The 21,175-nt window shown below is 36.5% G+C and overlaps 1 protein-coding gene across 2 annotated transcripts in view; it reads left to right on the top strand.

Annotated features, from left to right (window-relative positions):
• The window catches only part of CACNA2D1 (calcium voltage-gated channel auxiliary subunit alpha2delta 1), a 398,283-nt gene that overhangs the window by 175,109 nt on the left and 201,999 nt on the right, over positions 1-21,175 (top strand). For both annotated transcript variants that reach the window (XM_013128868.3, XM_031048307.2), the window contains exon 4: positions 7,978-8,037. In XM_013128868.3, coding sequence (XP_012984322.1) covers positions 7,978-8,037 — 60 coding nt within the window. The remainder of the gene's footprint in view (positions 1-7,977; positions 8,038-21,175) is intronic.

Below are 21,175 nucleotides of genomic sequence, written 5' to 3'. Positions count from 1 at the left end.
AGCAGATATTTTAATATCATAATGATGATAATAAAAATGTAAATAATATAATTTTAAACAAAAAATACTGCAAATAGTAATTTGAATAATTAAATATTCAATACATATCAAATGTTATCAATTTATGTAAAATGTATGTTGATATAACAATATATTGTTATTGAACATATATAAAACTATAACATTCTGTAGAATTTATTGTTCAGCTTGACTATGCAATGATGCAAAATAGAGCTGCTCTATCATCCCCCTTTTTTTAAAAGTTAACTGACTTTTAATGAGGTATTTACTTGATTTGTTCTTTTCCCTACTTTTCCTTTTTAAATAAGTCAGTTCTGTGCATATTTCAGTTGTTTATTCATATTTGGATCCTAGTCAGATTTTTATGGAATTGCTGACATGTATAATTTTTAAGCAGTTAAGGTTTGTATTTTTTAATTTTTTAACTGGATACTTAATGAGGAGATATTAAAGGAGCTGTGAAACAAGCTGAGCTTCATCTAAGTTAAAGTTGGGTTTTTTCTTGTAAGTTAGAGGAAAATTACATTATCAAAATTTGAGAACACTTATTTTTGAGCAGGTTAGATCTGATATTTCTAGAATAAGTGTGTGTAGTCCTGATTTCACCCTGGGTTGCTAAAAAAACTACACATACACTACAGCTGAATATCAGGGTAACAAGGCATTGCCTTCTCAATATACGTGTCATCTTCCAATCCTGTGAGGTTCCTAGCTCATCTGTGAGTCTTAAAAGAATTTCCTAAGGCAGACAGTGAGCTGGAGCTGGTGGTGTAATGGAGCAGTTGGCAGTTTCAGTCTAATGGTTTCCGCACGTATCCTTCACTTTGAGCTTGTTTGAAAATATAAAACTAATGTGACTTGCATTAAAGGCATATAAATTATTAGAGTGAAAATGTAATAAGCTCTAAGGGCTTGATACCTCTGCAAATGAGAAGGATGAATTACATGTTGAAAGAAGTAGTCTTTTGCTGTTTCTATACACCACTCTAGCAAAATTTCACTCCTGGATGTCAAGATGCATTTGATAGACCATTTCTTACTCCTCTTTTATGATAGTTTTTCTTCATGCCATTATTATCTACAGTTCTCTCTGTCTTACTCGTGTCTACTAAAACATTTCTTGGCAATATCAAGCTGTCATAATATTGCCCAGCTTCTCAAATCCAACAATTGCAAGCATCCTAGACATATATTCAGATTTGAGAAGTGAACCTTCAGCCTCCCTCCTTCTCCACATAAATGGGGAAAATGTAGAATTTAACAAAATGCTGCTTCTTTACCTTCTGCTGAAAATTTCCTACATTCCTTGTTGCTTGTTAATAATAGCTGAACAGAATTATTTTGTACACTCATTCTGCAGCTTATTAAGTTTGTAGGATATTCCACACAAACCATATTTCATACCTCATGAACTGGACTCAGTGCTCCAGTCATAGAAGACGATTTTGTGCTCCCGCTGGTTGTCATTTGATTTGTCCTATTCTCTGTTACTCAGAAAGGTGCCCTCCAGCAATGGTTTTGCACCTGCAGTTCATTTATATGATAATTTATCAGGTAATTTGATACCATTAGCTAAATTCTTAAATCCACACAATAAGAGAAAGAAAAAAAAACAGAGATAAAAGCTCTTTCTAATTCACATTTTAGAGAAGAGCTGCTTCTATTTAGTGGAGAAGTGGTACTGTGCCAAATAGTATTTTGGCTTATCCTTTTTGACTTATCTAAAAGTTTTGTCAGAGATAGATGGTTTTATGACACAACATTTTAGATGTCAAAAGCCACATATGTGATCTATTAATTTAGGGTCTCCACATTCCAGTTTCCCCTGTTAAACTCAATATGATTACTAATGTCAGAAAGCATTAACTTCACCTGGAATACTGTAATATCAAGAAGTTTAGTTCAGATTTTCCTTCCTATTGATCTTTTTTTTAATCAATGGCTTCCCACATGACAACCTTGTTTCTAAATTGGAGAGACATCAATTTGATAGGTGGACCACTCGGTGGATAAAGAACTGGCTGGATGGCTGCACACAAAGAGTTGCGGTCAGTGTCCAGCTGGAAACCAGTAACGAGTGCTGTCCCTCAGGGATCGGTGTTGGGACCGGTCTTGTTCAACATCTTTCTCGATGACATGGACAGTGGGATTGAGTGCACCCTCAACAAGTTTGCAGATGGCACCAAGCTGTGTGGTTCGGTTGATACACTGGAGGGAATGAATGCCATCCAGGGGGACCTTGACACACTTGTGAGGTGGGCTGATGCCAGCCTCATGAAGTTTAACCATGCCAAGTGCAAGGTCCTACACCTGGGTCAGAGCAATCCCAGGCACAGCTACATGTTGGGCAGAGAAGAGATTCAGAGCAGCCCTGCAGAGAAGGACTTGGGAGAGTTGGTTGATGTGAAAATGAACATAAGCCAGCTTTAGTGTGCTCTCGCATACCAGAAAGCCAACCGTATCCTGGGCTGCATCAAAAGGAGCGTGACCAGCAAGTCAAAGGAGGTGATCCTGCCCCTCTGCTCTCGTGAGATGGCTAGTGTGAGGTGTTCCTGCTCATGGCTGGAACTAGATGGTTTTAAGGTCCTTCTGGCAGTGTTCAAGACCAGGTTGGATGAAGCCTTGGGTGATATGGTTTAGTGTGAGGTGTCCCTGCCCATGGCAGGGGGGTTGGAACTAGATGATCTTGAGGTCCTTTCCAATCCTAACTATTCTATGATTCTATTCTAGTCTCATCTAGTCTATTCTATGCAATAATGAGAATAATAGTTAGCATTAATCATAAAGAATGATTATCACTATAGTTGTCAACAGAGAAAAAACCTTTAAAGCTCTGTCTTCTAAATATGTACAAGGTGATAGGAATTCTTTTCCATTACGTTTCTTTTTAACATACTGTCCTGGATTCAGCAGTAGCAGTCATTTTTCTCCTTCTTACTAGCTGGTGCAGTGCTGTGGTTTTGACTTTCAGCCTGGGAACAGCACTGATAACACTGATGTTTTTAGTTGCTGCTCAGTAATGTTTACGCTGACCAAGGACTTTCTGAGTTTCATGCTCTGTCAGGGAGGAGGGGAAGCCAGAAGGAAGCAAAGACAGGATGCCTGACCCAAACTAACCAAAGAGGTATTCCATACCACAGCAGGTCATGACAAGGATGTAGAAGTGGGGGGTCCCCCAGAAGGGTTAGAACAGTGCTCAGTCAGGCTGTCTATCAGTCAGTGGTTGGTGAGTGGTTGTATTCTCTTCCCTTGTTATTTCCCTTATCATTATTTTTATTGGTGGTAGCAGTAGTGGTTTTGTGTTATACCTTAGTTACTGGACTGTTCTTATTTCAACCCATGTGAGTTACCTTCTTTTGATTCTCCTTCCCATCCCTCTGGGAGCAGGGAGGAAGGGGAGGATGAGAGGGAGACTGTGTGGTTCTAGTTTACAGCTGGGCTCTAACCACAGCAGTTCCCAATGTGGGGCACAAAGGGTTGAAATAACGACAGATCTGACCGGAGTGTGTCTAATTGCATTCGTGACAAGCATTAATTGTTTTGAATTAATAGTTACTCTGGGAGTGGTGGGGAGGAAGAGGGGGAAGTGAGCGAGCGACTATGTGGTTCTGAGTTACTGACTGGACTTTAACCACAACATGAACATGTGTTGTGAAATGAGGTCATCTTCTTAAAAAAACTGATAAAGTCTGAAATAAAATCACTGTTCATGTGAATAAAGCAGAAATGTCTTGAAATGCATTAAACGAGCACACAAAATATGGATTTTTCTGTTTATTTTTTAACTTAAATTGGATTTTGTAATTTACAGCTGGATTAGGGAAAAAAAAAACGAACCTATCCATTTATATTGTTGGTAATGTTTAGGAGTGTAAAACAACCTTTGAGGTGTTATTTTGAATTGTGGTCCAGCATATGATAACATCAGCTTTTTTGTTTTTAAAAAGTTGATTTCTGATTGTGTTAGATTATGTGCAATTTTAGGCCAGTAATCTGTAGGAAGAGTATTTTCATAAATTTCACAGTGTTAGTAGGCCTCTAACATACTGCTTTTCATTATGACTCCTCCTGCCTCACATAATGAGAGAGAAACTGGCTCCAGAGAGTAACTGGGGAATATATCATATGAGGTCTATGTTGCATACAGGAGAGCAATTATAAACACACTTTTTGTTTGGTACTTTATGTGCTTCGAATTTCCTCATTAACAGGCTTCAGATCATACTGACATCATGTGGCACAGCAGATGCTGGAGTGGGAGAGAGGCTGTGACACTGCAGTGTAAATATATGAAATAAAACCACACTGCAGACCTTAGAATCACAGAATATCTGAAGTTGGAAGGAGTCCATAAGGATCACTAAGTCCAGCTCCCTGCTCCTTGCTGGACCACAAGCCTACCATATGCATATGGAAATTCCGTAATATTGAAGTAGTGTGTGTTCAATAGGGTTAGGGATAAGCACAAACTAAAACACTACTGTTGGTCATCATCTTTTAAAATCTGTGTAAGTATTAAAATTCTGGTTACATTTATACTGAGGATGATGGTATTTACATAATGGAATACAGCAATGCATAGGAAACACGTTCTTATTTGAGGTAGGGAAATATGAATTCTCTTGGAAACTCATGTGCCACAGTGTTAGTGATCAGAATACTTTTAAAGGCAAATAAAGAATTGCTTACAGAAGTACAAATGCATTTCTTTTCTTTAAAATTTTGTTGGTCTGTATTAAAGCTGTAGTGAAATCACAGTACCAGTCTTCTATTGTCACCTCAGATACTTTATCCTAGTCTTTCCAAATCTTTTCCTCATATTTCTCTCTCATATTTTATGTGCAATTCATAATAATCTAAAGAAGAACAATATTTGTATTCCAGATACATATATGAAAACTGTTTTCAAAGCTGCTTTTGCAATACTCTTTGTGGCTTTTACACTGTTCAGGCAAGAACAGGACTGAATATTTGGTTTGTGTTTTAAAATCAGGACTTGAAGTTCATTGTATGTGTCTACATTGTGGTATTTAAACTTGATATGTTCTCCCTGGCTATTTGTCTTCCTAAAATAACTAAAAATCCATGGATTTGGTATTTTAGAAAGCTTTGTAAGGGTATTGATGTCTAATAACTCTAGCTTACACATTCTATGATATCTTGATATATCAAGGGGTAGTGAAATATTTTCAAGATAAAATACTTAGAGTGAAAAGCACAAAAAGATTTATTTCATTGTACTGAATACAATTGTAATTGTGCCATCAGCTGACAGAATTCTGTGCTGGTTAGGAGGAGATAAAGATATGATGTGCACAAAAATGAAGTTTGAAAGATGAATAGGTGTTCTAGGGAGCTGATCTTTACAGATCAGATAAAGATTCTTCAGGTCTCTTGCAGTCTGTGCTACATCAAAGGCTGTCTTTCCAGATGACTTGGAACCTCAGGACAAGACCTTCAAAATGGATAGTGCTGAGGTTGACAGGCAGCTGGGCTTTGGGGTTTTTAGTTATGCTTTTTTTTTTTTCTTATGTGAGTGTGTAATCTCTTTTGTAATCCCTTTAAAAAATAACCCATTCATAGGCTGATGGACTAAATAACACTTGCATCTTATCTATCTTCCACCATAACTGTTTTGCTTTAAAGGTAACTATTCTCGTTGAAAGGTTTAAGGAAACCTAGTGGTAGGTAACTCTTGACATCTTTCAAAGTTTGGTTAAAAATACTTACCTGTAGGCACCCTACACACTATTGAGAAAGCAGCAAGGGAGAGAACAGTTCTTACCGATTTAAAAAAAGTTAGTTTTTTTTTTTTAAAAAAAGAGGTAGAAATAATTGTTGAATCTAGGAACATTTATTGAGCAAATGCTTGCTTAATCATGGTGTATTCAAGCACCTTAAATCTGATATGCTACTGTGTCAGCCACAGTGGCTGAATCTGGCATCAGCCCCTGTGATCTCTTACTTAGAACAGCCATCTCACAGCTGTCAGGCATCCTCCAAAAGCATAAGAATAGATGTACCTTGTTAGCTTTTGCAGTCCTCTCTTCCTGGTCATGGTTTCTCAATTCAGCATAACCTGAATTTCATTGCCTTCATCTGAGAATCCTTGCTCTCCAGCAGATTGCAGGACTTTTTAAAAATACCTTAGAATCACAGAATCATAGAATAGTTAAGCTTGGAAAGGACCTTAATATCATCGAGTTCCAAGTGCCTTACCACCCTAACAGTAAAGAACTTCCTCCTTATATCCAATCTCAGCTTCCCCTGTTTAAGTTTTAACCTATTATCTCTTGTCCTATCAGTACAGTCCCTAGTGAAGAGTCCCTCCTCAGCATTCTTATAGGGCCCCTTCAGATACTGGAAGGATGCTATGTCATCTCCACACAGCAGCCTTCCAGTATCTGAAGGGGGCCTATAAGGATGAAGTAAGTACCTTGAAGTAAGTGAAGTAAGTGAAGTACTTACCTTGAAGAAAGCCAGAATGTTTATGTTACATGTTAGCTTTCTTCCTTCTCCACTTAAGGTGATGTTAAATAGAGCTTCATACCAGGACTGAAAACATTTCATAGCTTTCATCTTCACAGCACAAATACAGAGATATGGAGTAAAAAGTTATTAAAACCTAATATGGAGAAATACTGGATTGTATGTTTGTTTTAAAACCGTTTCTGCTCGTATTCTTACGTATACAAATATGAATCTCAACTTTTTAGTATTAGAGAAGCCTGTAGGGAACTGTGGTAGGTCACAGTGTTAGAGAGATGTTACCTGATTAAACCCTCATTGTAATGAGAGGGAGAATGGGATGTGTCAGGTGTCAGCTTGCTGTTGTGATGCTCTTCTGCTGGTGTTCTCCAGAGACTCTTCCATCAAAAGAGAGAAAGCAAGACATGACATTTGCATCTCTCAGATGTAAGCAGGCATGATTTCTTTGAGAGAGATGAAAAATTAGTCTCTCCTTGTGTCACCAAAAAGGGCACAGGCATCTTTAGTTTGCTTCACAATCTAGCTATTTTTGTCCCCAGTCTGAGGTAGAGGTGGGAGGCTGAGGTGAGATACTGACAGCACTATCTCTGCCATTCCAGCTTATATGAACTTTGTGGTCTACTCCTTTTAGTTGTTAGAAAGAGCTGACAGTTGACTCAACTGAAAATGTGACTTAGACGAATTCATTTTGTGTAGGAGTTGATCTGAATGTTAAGAGGATCATAAGGCTCACTGTGCACATATTGTTAAAGCGTTTTCATCCCTATCCTGTGGATATTGTCAGGCGATTTCTGTTGGAAAGTGACCACGACTCCCCAGAAACACTTACTAATTTTTTTGTTGGGTTTTAGAATAACTTAGTAATAAAATTAAGTAAGTCACTCAAAAGTTAGGGTATGCCTTGAGTCTACATGAACTACATTCATACCAGGTAGCTACTTCTGCAAAGGGAACTGACTACTTTTTGGATGGGTGCTTGCCTCCAGGGCTCTGGCATGGGGGATGCTGTGAGCAGTTCAGCTGGAGAACATGAAGGATATGGCAACTTCTATATGCAGAAGTTAAGTAAACTTCTCACAAGTGTGGACAAACAGCTTTTTGCAAAGACATGTCACCAACCCAATGGATGTCTCTGTACAAGAGACTGATTTGAAAGAGCATCATTGGATCATTCTTGTGCACTGTGCTTTGATTACCATGGGGCTGTGGACAAACTGGATTTATTTTCAATTATTTAAATAGGAAAAATGCCTTCTAAGAGGATGCCTGTTACTCTTCAAAAAAAGAATAACATTTTTGAAATAAGATGGTGCATCTTTACTTAAAAATACATAATTACAAACTGAATACAAAAAAAAACATAGATTTATAGAAATTATATATAGAAAAAAATTAAAAAGAAAGATTTTGCTAAGTGAAGAATCAATGCATACTAAAATTTATGCCCTTTCTCTCTTTGGTCTCCAGCGCCTTGCTAAAGAAGCAGAAAAGTACCAAGCATCACATCAGTGGAGGGATGAATTTGGGGTAAGTTTCAGTTTTTCACCTTTTAACCTTCTTGTATTTTTCCTTTTTGAAATGTTAAGTATAGTCTTACAAACATGCTGTTTATATGTACTCACCACAGAAGGAGTCATTGACTAAGAATAGAGATTTGGTTTTACTCAGTAAACAGAATCAAAGCCTGGGTGTCTAGAGACTAAAGTGGGCTTTTAAATTCAGAAGGTCATAGGGGAGCGTTGTGGTTTAAACAGCTTCACAGAGAGAAGGATGTAGATCTGAGGTGTATAAGAAGACATCTGGTTTTGACATACAAGGATTGATTACAGAGAAGACATATGAGTGGTGGTTAATATCCGTTAAAAACACTGAAACAGAGAATCATAGAAAAGATTTTTACAAGTGTTTTTTTTTACTTATATGATAGAAAAAAATGGGGGAAAAAGCTTAATACAGAAGGATTTGGTTATCTACAGGACTATATGACTATATTGGGAATCAGAGGCTATTTTTTAGAATCCATCTTTATACTTTAATAGCTGCATCTCCACAATATTCTAGTACTGCTAAAAGAGGCCCTAATCCAGTAAAACACTGAACTATCTTCATCAGTCATTTCAGACTTTACTGAAAAACAAGTGACACGATTGTAAAATGTCCAACATTAGTTCTTTATTACTGAGCATGCCAAATTAATGTTGTGCTGCATAATTGTAAGCCTGTTAATTTTAGCTCACAGTTCCCTGCTGTGTCAGAGTCATTTATTATGTCTTCATTACCTGTTTCTTCAGAAAATATAAACAGGTGGTGCTTTTACATGATGCTGCTACAAACCTAGATTGTTTTTGCGCATCCCATAGGATCATAGTGGTGCACAGTTAAATGCACAATAGTTTTGTATAATGTTGTGTTGAGCCCCACACAGCTCACTGCCCTCCCTGGTGGGATGAGGAGAGAACTGGAAGAGTAAAAGGGAGAACACTTACTGGTTGAGATAAAAATAGTTTAAGAGATGAAGCAAAAGCTGAACACAGACAGAGCAAATAAAGAATTGATTCACAACTTCCCATGGGTAGACAGGTGTTCAGCCCTCTACAGGAGAGCAGGGCTCCATCACATGTAATGGTTACTTGGGAAGACAAACATTGCCACTCCAAATGTCTCCTTCTTCCCCAGCTTTATATGCTGAGAATGTCACCATATGGTGTGGAATATCCCTGGGGTCAGTTGGGGTCAGCTGCCCTAGCTGTGTGCCCTCCCAATTCCTTGTGCACCCCCAACCTTCTCACTAGTGGGGTGGTGTGAGGAGCAGGAAAAGCCTTGACTCTATGTAAGCACTGCTCAGCATTAGCTAAAACATCCCTGTGTTATTAGCACTGCTTTCAGCACAGATACAAAACACAGCCCCATACTAGTGCTCTGAAAAAAATAAAATCTACCCCAGCAAAAGCCACCATGAATGGTCTTTCTGATCCAGTGTTTCTCAGACACCTGAACGTCTGAAAACAGAGACAAAAAAACCCCAAACTAAATACCTAAAGTGAGGCCAAATAATTCAGACAAGAGTAACTCACATTTAGGAGTGTAAAGAGTGTCTAGACATGGCCTGAATGCTTTTAAGTGTGCTCTCAGTGCAGGCACAACTTCTAATACATGGTAAAAGAGCACATATTCCATAGGGGTTGCAATAATGAGAATGCTACAGCAACCTTTACTGCTGATCTATCTCTGTTTTGAATAGAAAACAAAACCTGCAAGTTTGATGGACACAATGCAGAGCAGTGTGGATACACTCAGATGCTCTTTTTAATCATTTTGCTGTTTACTGAGCACGCTGGCATCACATCAACAATGTCTCAGCTTTTGGTTTTCTTTTTGCCTTTTACTTGCAGTAGAAGTTAGTCATACCAGAGAGGCTTCTGGTCTTAGCAGAATTCATTGCCATGGAGTGATCCCAAAGTAATTTTGAAATGTGATTTTATATTAATGTTGTGCCTAGGGCAAAGGCTATGGTCAGAATAAAAAAAAAAAAAAAGCTGTTGGATTTATAATAAAGTAACTGCAAACCTAGCTTGTGCTTTACTGACTTGAATTTGGATGGGAGCAGTGCACACTATGTAATAGCCTTGACATTAGGTTATGCAATTAAATTTCAAATAAATGTATTAAGCCTCTTGTAATTTAATTTGTTCAATTTTTGCCAGAAGTAATCTTTCTTCTGTTCTGGCCTACTTTGTAGCAAATGCCTGTTCAAATTAGTTTGCACACAGATCTTTGTGATAAACTTAATTTTCACTGGAAGATGCATACTCCTAATAGTTGTGATGGAAAATAGAAGATATACTGTAAAACTTTCTGTGGATGAGGGTTTGTGAAGTACTTCTGATAGTACTTTACACATTATGATACACATTATGAATGGTGAACATCATGCTGTATGAGGTTTATTTCTTGTCCAGGATTTAGTTTTGGGTGATAAAAGCCCTTCTAGCAGCATTGCACGAGTCACTGCAGACAGAAACACTGTAGGACAATTTATTTCTGCTTCTAATGAGCTCACGATCAGCAATGTCCTTGGCAGTCAGATTGCTGTCGAACACTAGGATAGAGTTTTATAGAGAAAGTATCACCAACATTACTTCTAGGGAAGTATATATGGGCTTCCTTCAGTGGAATATATCCAAAAGATGAAGGTCAAAGAGGGCTGGTCATAATACCAATGCCTCTACAGAGCTACAAGGGATGTGTCAACTAAAAGACTGCTAGAGTGCCTATTCTACCACCTTATTCAAAATATGAGTATAATTTTCAGCAAAAGAAGCATGTAAACATTGAAGATTGTTAAAGGTTTTATTTGCAGGTTAATGCCACAGTATAATAATTCAGTTTCCTTGGATATGGTCTTCTGAAATTATCTAGTACAGGGAAAGAATCCATGATCCAGATTTGGTCCCACGGCCTCATTTTTCTTATTTCAGCTAATAATTTCATGTAAAGAATGTCAGAATTGTCTAAAGGAGAGAATTCACTTGCTTTTATAAAAATAAGTTAGGACTAAACCACTGATAGAAACACAAATCCACATCTAATAAAATCCACTCATCATTGGTCTCCACTTTACATCAAGCTGTTGACAATCTGAGTGTGACCATCGAACCAATTCCTTATCTACCAAATGCTCCACTCAGCAAATCCATGTATCTCAATGTTAGAGCCAAGGATGTTGTGCATGATAGTACCAAATGCTGTGTACAGGTCCAGGTGGCTGACATCAGTCACTCTTTCTTTCTCCACTAATGCTGTAACCCTGTGATAGAAGGCCAACAATTGTGCCAGGTGCTATTTGCCCTTAGTGAAGCCATGCTGGCTTCCTGCATGACCTCCTGGTTCTCAGTACGGCTTGGCTTAATTTCCAGGAGGATGTGTTCCATGATCTTGCCAGGATCAATAGTTAAAAAAAAATTAATTAAACCAAAATTTTTAAATTTTATTGTTTTTTTTCTCTGAAATTATATTCATGTATACCAAAACTTAAAATAGCCATGAATACAGAAATATCAAATTGATATTAATTTGAACCTAGGAACCTGTGACCCATTAATTCACTGTACAGAGAATATTTGGTGTTAGATAAAGTATTCATATTTCTATCCTTTGGTCCCCTTGCATAGCTTTCAAAATACACAGATTGACACTGGGGGCTACATATGTTCTTTTAATTAATATATGAATGCTTGTCAGGTGCATATTGAATGTCTTGAGAGCAGAAATGAAAATGTAAAATGAGTTATTAACATGTATCTTATATATTTACCATTAGCTTTTAGCTAAGTGGCAGAAAAAAAGGTCATAATGGAGTTTGAGATTTTGCATTGATAACAGAATAACAAAATAATTTTAACAATTAATAAATATTTTACTAAAATCGCAAAATTATTCAAAGGAATAGTTATTAAGAATAATGAAGAATACTGAATGTCTTCGAAGTGAAAAAGGAGAAAAGATTAAGCACAAAGCAATTACGATATCTGAACTATAGTTTACATGTACAGCCTAAAATAAAACTTATCTGTTAGAAAACTGTTGAGGTTTTGGGTAGTATTTGTGAAGTTTCTGAAGGCAAATCCAAAGCGCTTAACATCAGGCAAATAAAGAAATGCCATTCTCTGCTAACCATTCCATCAGTATTGCCCAATTCCCTAGCTGCATGTTCAATTAGAGAAAGGAAAAGTACATAAATGTTTTCAGATTAATGCAGTTACAAATCAGAGGTACAAACCAGTATTTCTAAATGAAACAGCCATGTCAGATTGAATTTTCTTATATGCTGCAGAGTGAATGGGGGAGGCTTTGACACTTGTGATGGTCCACTTACTTTTCTGGCATAGAGATGCATGAAAAAATGTGAATTGGAAGAAGGGGGAGGGGATTCTTTATGAAATAATTACTGCTATTCCCCAAATGGATCTTCCACAATTACATTTGATACCACATTTGATTGCCTTGCAATGGTTGGTTAACTAAAGCAATTTTGTTTCCAGTTGGGTTGCAATATTAATTGTACTCACACTTGTATAAACATAAGGGATATCTCATTTGTATTGTAACAAGGAATGATTTATGGATGGCCTATTAGCATGCACTTATTTATATGAAGAGTGAAAGCCAGACTATTAGGAATTGTTTATCAAATTAAAATGCCACATGAAAAAAACTTTCAATATGCCTTATGTTTTAACTGGTAACGTCAGCTTATATTCTTCTGTGCAAATGATGGTTTTCTAAGTCCATGGTATTTCAGGGACAACATTTGCTATGATGGATAATATGTAAGCTAGTGTTTATGTACCAACTGCACTTACAAGTAAAGCCAAAAGGTCATGGAATTATTGCTTTGAAAATAGGATATTTTTTTTCCTCTAGTAGAAATAATGGCCGCACAAAACTGTAGTGAAAAGTAGCTCAGCAAAAAAAAAATGGAAGATAAAAAGGATAACTGAGATAAAAGAAATCTCGCATCACAAGAATTGATCCAAGAGGTGACCTGCGAGATCAGAGCAGTAGTTGGCATCACTCCATGCTTGCTGTGTCTTGTAGACTGAAGATTTTCAGGACTGTCTGTAATTTTCTGTGGATGTTAAAACACTAAAACCTTGCATCTCAAAAGCCACACCTGGAAAACAAACAAACAAAACACCAAGCTTTCAGCTTTGGTACTTTGATTACTGCCTGCTAAAGAGGCAGTTTAGTAAACACAGGTTGTCTTTTTAAGAGGGAAAATTTCTTTGAAAAAAAACAAGCTAGAATACTTTTTCTCTCAAATCATCAGAGAGAGGATACAGCTCTCCTATGGCTTGTTCCTCTGATAGTACTTTTGTGTGCAAAGACCATCTGTGGGAAATGCTATTGTTTAGATTTGGCTCTGGACCTGTGGTACAGGGAACCAGTCCCTACAGGTGCAAAGTAGGTGTTTGATCCTTTCCTGTAAATTCATATATATTCTATAGTTCTGTGGAAGTTTAACAACAATAAACATGGGCAAAGTGTCAAAGCTGCCTGTATCTTCACACAATGCTCTGATCGAAAACCAAGAGAAATAAATCTTGCATTGACTTTGATTCACTTTGAATAAGGCCTCACACTTCTAAAGCCTTTATGATTTGATAAAAAAATATACTGAATGATTGATTTAAAATGACAGGCAGATGATGAATGATTTCGGGAGGATAATATTCTCTGAAAGGCTGTGTGCCACTTCTTCTGTGACATATAGCTTTCATTTGTGTATAAATTAAATGTACCTAATCTCACTGAAAGGGATAAAATCACATTTTTTTCTGTCAGTGATTGCACTTTGACACCTTTCTATTGAGGGGACAGAGTTCTGTGTGTGCACTGGAAGCAGCAGGAAGTGAGGTGCAGCAGAAATAAAAGTGAATGTCATTAAAATTGAGTGATTTTAGGGATCAACAGTGTTTATTTGGTGCTTATCAAATCACATATACCTCTTTGATTCATAAAATGCCCTGTGAACACTTCAGGAACAGGCAGTTCTATAAGTTTTTCAATAGTGCTTTTGCAAAATAAGACAGGAGAGGCAGCAGTTGCAGCATTCAAAACATTCTCACCGTACTTTCCTAGGATCTCCGTAATTAGGAGGAAGAGATTTGTCTTAGAGTAGAAATTCACTATGAATATGCCACTTCCTAGACTCTCAGGTGAGTCTTTGAGTCTAGAAATCATTGACTTCCTCTAAATGCTGGGTTACCATAGGAGAGATCTTCCATGCTTTTATTCCATTATAAAGGATCTAAGGTAATCCTTTATAAGGATAACCCCAGTATCAGTGTTAGTGTGATTACTCATTTCAATACACTTGTACTCGTATTTGTAATACTTTATTTATTTGTATATATACATATATGTTCACACTTTAAGAATTTTAAACCAATTAGGAAGCTGATAAAGAAGATGGCAAATGGTAGCTTTACATTCGGAATCAAGATTATCTATAAGCAGGGATTTTAAATGTGTAACCATAGAGGAGCTATCTTTTCTACAACATTTTTCAATCTTTAGATTTTGGTCATTTATTATCTCTTAATATCCTTGCATTCAGTATAGGAGTGTAACTTTATAATATAAGATTCTCATCTGGGAAGTGAAGTGCTTCCCTGGTAGTGAGCTTGCCAAAAAAACTGTTAAAGTGAAGAAACACGTTCAATCATTGTTGAATCTTTCAAGCTTTCCATTTCATCTGGAAAATCAAATATGTTAAAAGACATCTAATACCCTTTTTACTTATTGGCCAGGCAACTAATTTATAAAATGTGCAGCTTCTGAAAAAGGGGTGGAGGAAGGAGCTGAGAAAGGAAAAAAGAAAGGTGTGATTTCTCATCATTAAGACACCATGCTTATGCATTATCACCTTCATTTTAAATGAGTCTTTAATGTGCTTTCTGAACAAACATCGTATTAAGAGCAAGATGTAGTATTCTACTCAATTTATTAACACCCTGCAGGTTCTTTACAACAGAGAAAAATGATGTCCTCAGAAAAGCTTTCTGCAGGCTGTGTGTTTTCTAAGAGTTCATTGACCTTGCAACACAGATGAGGTTAACTATTTTTTTTATTTTACCTTTCCCCTTCAAATTCAGTTGCTAATGTAAATTTGACATAAGTAATTTTTAGCATTGCTTTACTACCTTAGGTGAATCAGTAAAATCAATTAGAAATTGACTTCAAGGATGCTCTTTATTTTGTCTGTAAGCTTTTTTAGGGAATGCTATCAGTTAAAAAATAACAGCATCTTTCTCCTAGATTAACTCTTGACAGTATTATGTGGATCTAAATCGTTTACTCTGTTGCCAGCATCTCCCAGACGATTTCCTCCATTGTCCATCCCATTCATGTTACCCTGGCCCTTTCTTAGACTGACCTGAGGAAATGTGCCAATGTTTTTTAAAAAGGAATACTAACCTACTTAACTCTGCGGGTACTAATTACTAATAGAAAAGATAAGGTCTTGGGGGTTTTAATTAAAAAAAACAACAACCTGATATAACTGAAGATGCACAAAAAATTAATGGAGTAAGACAGTAACATTCAAATACAGCTTTTCATATTGGAGGCAGCCTTCTAAAAGATTGAGAAATTCAGAAGATATCACAGAGTTCTGATTCTTACTTCATAGAAGAATGCCATTTGTCATAGCAAACCTTAGAGATTTATTTTTTTTACTAAAGCAAATTAGACCCATTCCTGTCAGAAAGGGTAAATACTGGAAATACATAGATACGGGTTTAGGCCTGAACATATTATTAAATATTAAAAATAGAGCTTTTGTGAAATTATGAGATAAGTGGCTTGGATTTTTGAAGGTGGAGATATCTGTATTCTTCTTCATTCTATTTCCGTCTATTTTTTTCAAATGACAAAACCACAGGAGTCAGGGAGGCCTTGGTTGCTTTCCTTGTTCTTTTGCTACAGGATTCCTGTAAGGTACTAGATGAAAATCCAGGTTGTTTTTATCACAATTCATCATCTTTAGAAAAAGAAAGGAGCTAACATGAGAGCTGGAAGATTTACATCTTTAAAAGTTTGTAGGCCTCAGAGATATCATGAAATACCAAGCTAAAAAAAAAAAAAATCCCCCCCAAAAATCCCAAACCAAAACAGGAAACAAAGGCTTAAGAAAACGAAAAATATATCATTTTCCAAGCATTATGTACTTACAGTACACTACTAAGAGGCAATGTTTTAAGAACAGTGGCTTGTGCAGTGGTTGAAAACAGAAAATGTTTTATGTCTGTACTATTTTGCAGTTGAAATGCAATAGGAATCTTAATAACAGTTTCACTCTGCAGGGACTTTAAAATGCTCTGGGAGTGGTAAACAATCCTATTAATAAAAGCCACATTTTGCTCAAGGGATTTGGGAATTCTTGTCCTTCTATCCCAGAATTACAGTGCAATTCTAATTAGAATTTAAACAAAAGGTGAAACTGCCTGTTTTATGTGGTGAAAATGATGTGTGATTCAAGCAGCAGCAAATATTCCTGTAGGCTTGCCACAAAGCAAGAGATGTTCATAACACATAGCAGAGAAACTTTTCTACATCACGCAAAAAGAACATTAAAAACTTCTACCTGGTTTGCCCAGAAATATGGGTTGTTAAGCATTTGCTTATTTGTCTCCAGTTAATTTTTGCTATCATCTGTGAGCAAATCAGAACTCTGTAAATGAATACATAAGCAACTCTGGGTCTCACTGGAAGGACATTAGGACTTAGCAAGTCTTGAGAGCTTTAAGCCAACCCTATGACTTCCTTTAATTTATGTGTTTATGGAAAGTGCTATCATCACATTTCCATTTTCCCATTTGGTAGTCCCAAGTTGTACTGCACTGAAGCACTGTGTGTTGTAACTGTCTTGAAAATACAAAGAAGAGATATATGACTATGCTAATCCAGAACAGATCTTTGCTTTTAAAAATGGATTAATATTCTCTGATGAATAATTAATTCAGGTAGGATTCTCTTGTTACTCCTTTGGGCATACCCACTTCTCAGGAGAGGAACTTGTTTTGCATTTCTTAAGAGTTACACATGGGAACAGTAAAACTAGGGAGCTTGGATCTCTTGATATTTTTCTCTGCTTGTGAAAAAATCTGGTGTTTTCTCATGGTAAAACTTTTGATGCTTTGTGTGGTTTTTGTTTTGTTTTGTTTTTTTCACTTAAAAAGTGAAGGAAGTCTTCCAGCAAAAGTTTTCTAGACTGAATGATCCTCACATAGGCAAGTTTTATTTTACCTAATTTGCTAGGGGTATAGTAGTTTAAGTGACTTCTAGATTTAAAGCATTCTGATACTCCTTGAAGAAGTATCTGGTCTTACCATAGCACTTTTTCATCTTTCAGATAGAATATTTGAGTTTTATTTTACTAGTATATGAAGGTATTTTGTGCTAGGGTTGTGTATTACTGTGGAAAAAGGTGGTCTTGTTTCTTTGGGTGAAGGATACCAGCAGAGGAAAACACAAACACAAAATTAAGCTTTTAAAAATTATGTGTTAATCCCAAGTGATGTTTGTTACCGTTTCTTCTGCTGCCTGCTGATTTGGAAAGAGATTCTTTTTCTTATTATAGGTGAGCGGAGGACATAGGAGGTGTAATTCCAAACAATTCCGGTCTCTCTTTTGGTCTCCCTCTTCCTTTCTCCGCTCCCAATGCAATTCTGCCTCAAAGCTGTCTTTCAGCTGGATGCCATTCTTAAAATTTGGTACTGGGGAAAACATAGTAAACCCTGGCACAACATATTAACAAAACAACACTTTTTAGTGCAGTATTCTGGATAAAACATTTATAAAAGAGATCTGTAAAGATTTGCTGATGCTAACATTGATGCATATGTTTTTCAGCTAATTTAAGTAATATTTTGAGATTCTGCATTCAAAGTAAAGAGCTGCTGTTTAAATATACAGATGGTAGAAAGGAAAACTGTGGCTAAGGCAGGAGATGAGATCACAGATAGTTTTTGAGTAGAGCCTGGTACTTGCCTAAAGCCATAGATCATTTGGAACTTTCTAAATACCTGCAAAGTATAGGGTAGGGAGCAAAAGGCAGAGAGTCAGCCTGATGCCTATGAAAGGCTTTGGTAGGTGAAGTGACCCTACAAGAGCAGTAGCAATATCAAATCTGCATGTTTTCCTGTGCTTTGCCCATTTTTGTTAGTTAATATTTCATGCACAAAAGAAGATAGAATCTTAATTCTGGCTTACACATTTCTAAAAGACATAAGTTCAAGATTGGAACTGGACTACATTTCTAAAGCTTATACCTGTATGTCTATACTGTTTAATTAAAGAAATATATGGACCTGACTGCTGGACCAAGTGGTATAGGTTGTTAGTGTTCAAAGTAGCCTTGGTCTTATGACTTCTCTTGGTGATACTTAGGAGGCTTTAAGTGATATGTGTGTGTTTGCATACTTTTCTGATCATGTTTCTGACATAATGTGAAGAAAATGGTTTAGCTTAGAAAACTATATTTTCAAGGCATAAAACTAGGGAGTTCACATGCTTCAGGTGCTACACCAGTTACATCAGGGCATGCAAGAGTATTTGAGAGTGTAAAACCTGCTGAGATAGCTTTGGAGGCATGTAGAAAGCGATACAGCCTTCTATAGGCTTGCCTGCACAGTCGGTTGAGAATACTTCCTGGATGTTGCTTAGGTACCTTGGGGGCAGCTGTAACAAACACAATATGGATGAGCAGCAATCTCTGTTCAGAATTGATCTGTGTTTTGTTTTGAAATTTTAAATATTTTAAACATTTTTTACTGTAGTTCATCTGCAAAATCTCCCTGTTGCCTAATACTAATCTTGTTGTTTCAGAGAATATGGTATGAATGATGGATGCAATGATAGTAAGCAGGTGTACTAATACCATATTATGTATTGTTTTATTGTTACATATATGGCTTTAAACTGAAAGAGGGTAGATTTATTTTAGATATTAAGAAGAAATTCTTCCCTGTAAGGGTGGTGGGGTGCTGGCACAGGGTGCCCAGAGAAGCTGTGGCTGCCCCATCCCTGGCACTGTTCAAGACCAGGTTGAACAGGGCTTGGAGCACTTAATCTAGTGGAAGGTGTCCCTACCTGTGGCAGGGGGTTAGAACTGGATGATCTTTAAGGTCCCTTCCAACCTAAACCATCCTATTATCTGTGATTACTTACCTAAAATTTGGGTAGGCTCAGGAGGCCCCGTTTTCAAAGACCATTTGTTTAAGTATTTTTTACCTGTGTTTCATGGTATTCAGGAAAAAAGGAAACCCACAAAAAATCTCTAGAAAATTACAGGACTGGGTGATGAAACAAATATTCACATACTTTCACTATTCAAAGAAGAATATAGAGTCTTTTTAAATTGCACAGTTCACTGTCCAGAGATGTAAAGGATTCTCTGAAATTAAGCAAATAGTTATTCAAACACCTTACCCTGCTGTCATATCTGAACCAGCTCATTCAGAGACTCGTGTGTCTGTATTTCTTTGCAGCTTGTGACATAAGCACAAAAAATAATGAAAACCTCTGTTGTGATCCGTGGAAGAAAAGCCAACTTTTCATTTAGTGCAATTGCTAACACAGAAAATGAGAAACATAATAGCAAGATGTTGATGCAGCTCTTAAATCTTACTGCTCTTCTGCATGAATTCCAGCTCGCCGAGTGTAATATAGCCAGTACTTAAGAAGAAAAGTAATTATGTTTTAATTATTTTTTATATGGCCCTTTTCTTGTAGTGATTAACAGAAAAAGTTTTCACCATGTTATGCCAAATAGTAAGATGAATGACATTTTCCAGCTGCTAGCTTGTCTCATGCTACTGAGCTGCTTCTGAAATAAGGTGTACTCACGGAGCTCTGCTTTATTGCAGTGATTGAGTGCAAAACATGCACAAAACGGATGTCAAAGCTGAATAATTAGATTATGATTCCTTCTGTTCTTTATTAATTTGGTGAGCATGGGATATTTCTTAAAGCCTGGTAACAGCTGTCCATAGTTGCTTTCCTTCTAAGACATCACGTGTCTAGCAGAAGCATTTAAAGTGAAATCCTAACAAACTGGGTGAGATTTATCTTTGTAAGTGGTCCATTAAAATAATTAAAAATCAAAATGCCAGACACATTTGTTATGTGTGTGAACCAAAGCTGTCTGAAAAGAAGACATGCCCTGATGTGTTTTGAACTTCATTACCTTTTGGAAAGGTACTTCTCACATTTAGCAGGACTTACAGAGATTTAGTTGGGTTTTTTCTCATTTTCATGCAGATTGTATGAAATAAGTTATAGAAATTGTTTATTTGTATGTTATCACTGTGTTTTTTTTATGGACAGACTTCAAGTGATTGAATAAACCAAATGAAGAACTGATATAGACAGCAAAAGAAATCAGATGCTCTTAAAAAATGTATTGGAGATCAGGGAGTTAGACTAGATAAACTTTGAAGGTCCCTTCTACCCCAAACTATTCTATGATTAACTTCAGAGGTCAGTGTCAGCTATTTGTTTGGATCAGATTTTCATAATTTAGTTATGAAAATTATTTTTTCCTGTGCTACACAGTATTGTAATACTAAGGAAGAAACAGTGTGCATTTAATTTCCCTTCATAAGTATAAGTTATTATCTTTTTGTATTTTAGTTTTTACATATGGAAACAAGAGGAAAGAAGCATGCATAAAACCCTCTTCTGCTGCAATTTAAGGAAAACTATGCAAAATGTAGGCATTTTTTTCTATTACAGTGAGATTCTTAAAGACATTAATGTCGTCTGGGTATTTTTGTTCAGTTTGGTTACAGTGATTTGTGTAATATATTCCTTGCCATATACTGTGTCTTTGTGATGAGAGAAATAAATAGAGAAGAAAATCAAATAGAGGAAGAAATTTCTGTTTCTGTGGAACTGTTTCAACCACTGGATATATTCTCAAGGCTCAATATGAATCTATGTAAATATAAAAATTATTCTACACATTTTCATCTTTCATTTCAAAGAATTTTTAAAAATCTTACTACATTACTACATTTTGTAGTAATTGATATTCTATGGAAAATAATGTTTATCAGAATTCAATTTCTAAGTTTTCTATGAAGTTTAAAGAGGATGGTGA

This window comes from Melopsittacus undulatus, chromosome 5, assembly GCF_012275295.1.
Source record: "Melopsittacus undulatus isolate bMelUnd1 chromosome 5, bMelUnd1.mat.Z, whole genome shotgun sequence".
NCBI classification, from domain to species: domain Eukaryota; kingdom Metazoa; phylum Chordata; class Aves; order Psittaciformes; family Psittaculidae; genus Melopsittacus; species Melopsittacus undulatus.
This window is presented reverse-complemented; position numbering and strand designations above follow the sequence as displayed.